General features: G+C 58.2%; 1 protein-coding gene across 1 annotated transcript; it reads left to right on the top strand.

Moving 5' to 3' along the window:
• The first annotated feature begins 803 nt into the window (after nt 1–803).
• On the top strand, nt 804–2,763 carry RPP25 (ribonuclease P/MRP subunit p25). Its single transcript, XM_081209404.1, has one exon. It carries the CDS (start codon nt 1,448–1,450, stop codon nt 2,183–2,185), a length of 738 nt encoding a protein of 245 aa, XP_081065530.1. The 5' UTR covers nt 804–1,447; the 3' UTR covers nt 2,186–2,763.
• The last annotated feature ends 1,637 nt before the right edge of the window (nt 2,764–4,400 follow it).

The following is a 4,400-nucleotide window of genomic DNA, read 5'->3' as shown; positions in this document are numbered from 1 at the left end:
GCCCAAGTTGAACCCCCTGGGACTGCCAGGGACTGCGAAGAGCTCCTTGTCTGGAACCCTGGGTTGCTGCACTGCCACTCGGGGTAGACCAGGGGAGGGGAGCCTTCCGTGAGGAGGGCAAAGGTGGCCCTCCCAGCCTTTCCATCTGGCCCTCGGGACTCTGCCCTCCCCCTCCCCAGGCCACACCCCTGAGTGGCCCTACCTGCTCCCTCCCTGAGCGTTTCAAGCTTTTATATTGGTTGTCCCTGGCCCTGCCCACCGCCGCTATGTGGCCCCCGGAAGGCTCTCCAGGAGGGGATGTGGCCCTCGACCGAAAAATGCTCCCTCGGCACCATGCCGCTCGCAGGCCACCTTTCCCGAACTCCCACTTATGGGTCCCAGCCCAGTGGCGTAGCGTGGGGGGTGCAGGGGGGGCCGGCCGCACCGGGCGCAACATCTGGGGGTTAGGGTTAGGGGGCGCAAATCCACGGGTTAGGGGGCGCAAATTACTTGCCTTGCCCCGGGTGCTGACAACCCACGCTACGCCACTGTCCTAGCCTGCTGGTCAAGTGGACAGGGGGGAGGGGTGGCTCTTTCCAGTCCGGAGTCGAGCCAACTGAGCCCCGCAGTGGCCAGAGTCCCTGTCCCCGGAAAAGTCACTCCGGGACCTCTGCCTGCCCGCCGTCCGCTGCCCTCTCGGCGGCCCCCGGGGAGCCGCTCTCCCGCTCAGCCCCGGAGGAGGAGGCGGAGGGAAGCGGAGGCGGGAAGCAGCCGCGGAGCCGCCTCAGCCCCAGCAGCTGCCTGCACTTTGCTGACACGAGCGATTCCGAGTTGACGGCGCGCCCGTCCTTGAGGCAGCAGAGGCGGCGGCGGGCGGCGAGCGCGGCGGGCGAGAGGCGGGCCGGGTTCGCTTTAAGGGGGCCGGACGCGGAGGGAGAGCCCGGGAGCAGCTCCTGCCGGCCTCGCTCGCTGCCAAAGAGGAAACCGGAGGAAAGTCCGGCGCGGGAAAGCCAAGCGGCGCGGGAGAGGACGCCGGGACGCCGGGGCCGCGCTGAGCAGGGCGCGGGGCTCCCCCTTTGCTCTCCTGCACCCCTCCGGGGGCTCCGGGCGCCCACTGAGCCGAAGTCCAGCTGCAGGGGCCAGCGAGCCGAGGAGGGAGAGATCCAGCCCGGCCAGCGCTGCTGCGGTCTCTCCTGGACTGCGCGCCCGTCCCGCGAGCCTGGCTTGGGGCATTTCTCGTCTGTGCTGCCCTGGAACGTGGCTCAGTGGTTAGAGCGCCTGCTCAACGCTCAAGAGGTCCCCGGTTCTGTTCCTGGGCACCTCCAGGCAGGACCGAGGAAGGACTCCCCTCCCGAAACTCCGGAGAGCCGCTGCCGGCCAGTGTGAGCAGCACTGCGCTAGATGGACCGAGGGCCAGCTTGGTCTAAGGCACCTTCCCGCGAGCCAGAGGCACCGGGTTCTCTGCGAGATGCACCCAGGAAGCCCGGAGGTTGTGGGACCCTCATCCCTCGCCGCCGTGCCCCAGACGGTGGCTTCTGGGGGAACCGAGCCCATCGCCCCCCAGCAGTCCAGGATGGAGAACTTCAGGAAGGTCAAGACGTCGGAGGAAGAAAGCCCGCTGCCCTTCGTGGGCCTCCCCTCGGACGTGATTGAGATGAAGGTGAAGGAGGGCAGCAAGATCCGGAACTTGATGGGCTTCGCCATGGGCAGGGTGGCGCGGGAGGACACCCGGCAGATCGTCTTCAGCGGCTGCGGCCGGGCTGTCACCAAGACCATCACCTGCGTGGAGATCATGAAGAGGAAAGTGGGCGGCCTCCACCAGGTCACCAAAGTGCAATACAGGACTCTTCTGGAGGTCTGGGAGAACAAGGCAGCCCGGCCCGACGGGGGCCCCGCAGAACATCTCACCGTCCACAAGAACGTGCCCTCCATCTGCATCCTGCTCTCCAAGGACCCCCTGGATCCCAGCCAGATGGGCTATCAGCCCCCGGATCTCCCCGGCGGCCTGTGGGTGGGCGAGGGGGGCAGCCAAGAGGACAGGTCCAGCGCCGCCCCGAAGGGAAGGAAGAGGAGGCTGGCGCTGCCCCACGAGGAGGACCCGCGGAACAAGAAGGCTCAGGTACCGGAGATCCAGGGCGACTCGGGGGCCCTGGAGGGTTGTGGACACGGACGGCATTGCTGCCCTACTTGCCTTGAGCAATTGTGAGAAAAGCCAAGCCTTATATGCAGACTGAGGGACAGAGACAGGCTGGGCGCATTCCGGATTTGCAGGTGCTTCGTAACCAATAAAAGGGGTGATGGAGCGGGGGCTGCCTTTGCCAGCGGTCTTGTGCTGGGTTATTCTTCCCAGGGAGAGATGTCCCCCACAGCCGCCTCAAATCCTGCCAGCTGAGGTTGGGTGGAGCAAAGGATTCTGCTCCATATACCAGGCAATGAAAGGATGGTCCATTCAGACAGGCCGCTGAGTGTGGAAAACAGCCCAGGAGGGTGGAAGACACAGTTTGGGTGCTGACTGCACGCAGGATGTTTTCACACGCCAGGTGAAGTGGAGGACTCAGGACGTGGGTTGCTCAAAACCACTGACAGCACCTGTGGCTTGTTGCTGGGTTCTGTGGGGTGTGTGTTAAAGGTCCCAGTAAGAGGCAAAGGCGTTGGCTGTAAACCTGAGAATGGAAACATTGCTCTATCCAGGACTAAGTGTGTGTGTTTTAAATGGTCTTATGACCAGGGCCATGGATTCTGTGCCCCTTCCCCTACCCCTTTTAAACTTAAAAGATTGCATTGCTTCCATGGAAGTTTTCCCTCTGAAAGTTGACTTAAATTTGCATCTCTGCCTATAGATTTGCATATGCACATTTTAGGAAAGTATCTGCTGTTGCCTGAGTCTTGTAAGGTCTTAGCAGCCCCCATGCTTATCGTCGCTTTCTAATGAAGTAGGTGGGTGCCCTTGTATGGGAGAGGGCTGGACCACATCCTATGAAATGCTCTGTCCTGCAGAATCCTCTCATATCTCTTCTGTTTTGTAAGAGTTTCTCTGTTTTACTGAAGCTGGAGGTGAATCAGAGGAGACATTCCAAAAAGAAAAGGGGGGGAAAGCATGATTTGGAGCAAACAGGCAGCAGATTTCTCTCTCTTTTCCATCACACTGGAACTCAGGGTCACCCAGCAAAATTGGCTGGGCGTGGATTTGAGACAGACAGAAGCAAGAACTGCTTCACACAACACAGAACGGATGTCAGGAATTTTCCACCCCCAGCATAAGTGGCCTGAAAGAAGGATTGGGCATATTTGTGGAGGGCAGGATGCCACAGAAATGTCAGCTGGGGGGGGGAGCAGATGAGCAGACCAGTGCAGCCTTCATGGTGTGCAGATGGCCTTTTGTGTGTGCCTCTTAGCAGCCCATGTGGAAAACTAGATTGATGTGTGGCTTGGTCAGTATGGTCAGGCATCACACCTCAACAGGGGCCTCACTGCCAAGACCCCCTGGACCTGCTAAAGTGGGAAGATGAACTCAATGAGTGAGGGGGGCCCACAGGAGCAGTCTTGTCCAAGGGTCCTCCGGAACCTGGAGGAGACACATTGGATCGGGCCCATCCAGCAGAGCTCTTCTTAAGTCAGTAGTCCTGTTTCTAAGCTGTCCCTCTATCTGCTGCTAGAAGGTTCTCCTTATATCAATCCTGAGAGGTACATGATTGCAGGGGTCAGGGGGGGATATAATGTTGGGTCTCTCTGCCCCTCCTGCCCTTGTGAAATCTTTCCTTCTGACTCTCTCTGGAACAGTTGCAGCCCTCCTACAGCTTCTGTATGGAGCATTATCTTCCTGGCTGGATAAAAAGAAATCTTGCTTCTCCGCCAGGAAGGGGTGGGGGTAGAAGAGGCTGTGCAAAGCAGGCAGTTCTGTATCTCTTCAACACTTTGCAGTGAGGTTGCTCTTATCAGACACTTTGTAGAACACAAAACTCATTGCAATGGATTAATTCCTTTCCGGAGCTCAGAAGGTGCAGGTTAAGTTGTATTGATTCAGAGTGGGATCATTGTAACTAAAGAATGCTTTTGTCTCATTCCACCGCCTCCCCTTCAAATTGCAGTGGGTCCTTCTTTCTTTCTTTTTCTGCTACATAATGTATTTCTTGAGAACAAGGATCTATATGGGCATTTTCCCCCCTCAAGGAATGACTTGATTATTGTATCTTTTTGCCAGGAACACATCACTGTTGAAGACCTATGCAACATAGTTCTAGAAAGCAAGAGAGAGCGCTGTTAAAACTAAACATCCATTCTAGTCAATGCAGGCTTTTCATTAGCTTTGTACAGTCATACCTCGGGTTTCAGACGCTTTGGCTTACGCAATTTCGGGTTGTGCACCGCTCCAAACCCAGAAGTACCGGAACGGGTTGCTTCCAGGTTTCGGCGCTTGCGCA

The sequence above is a fragment of the Podarcis bocagei genome (assembly GCF_964188305.1).
Source record: "Podarcis bocagei genome assembly, chromosome: 9".
NCBI classification, from domain to species: domain Eukaryota; kingdom Metazoa; phylum Chordata; class Lepidosauria; order Squamata; family Lacertidae; genus Podarcis; species Podarcis bocagei.
The sequence above is the reverse complement of the archived record's forward strand: the minus strand, read 5'-3'. Positions and strand labels throughout refer to the sequence as shown.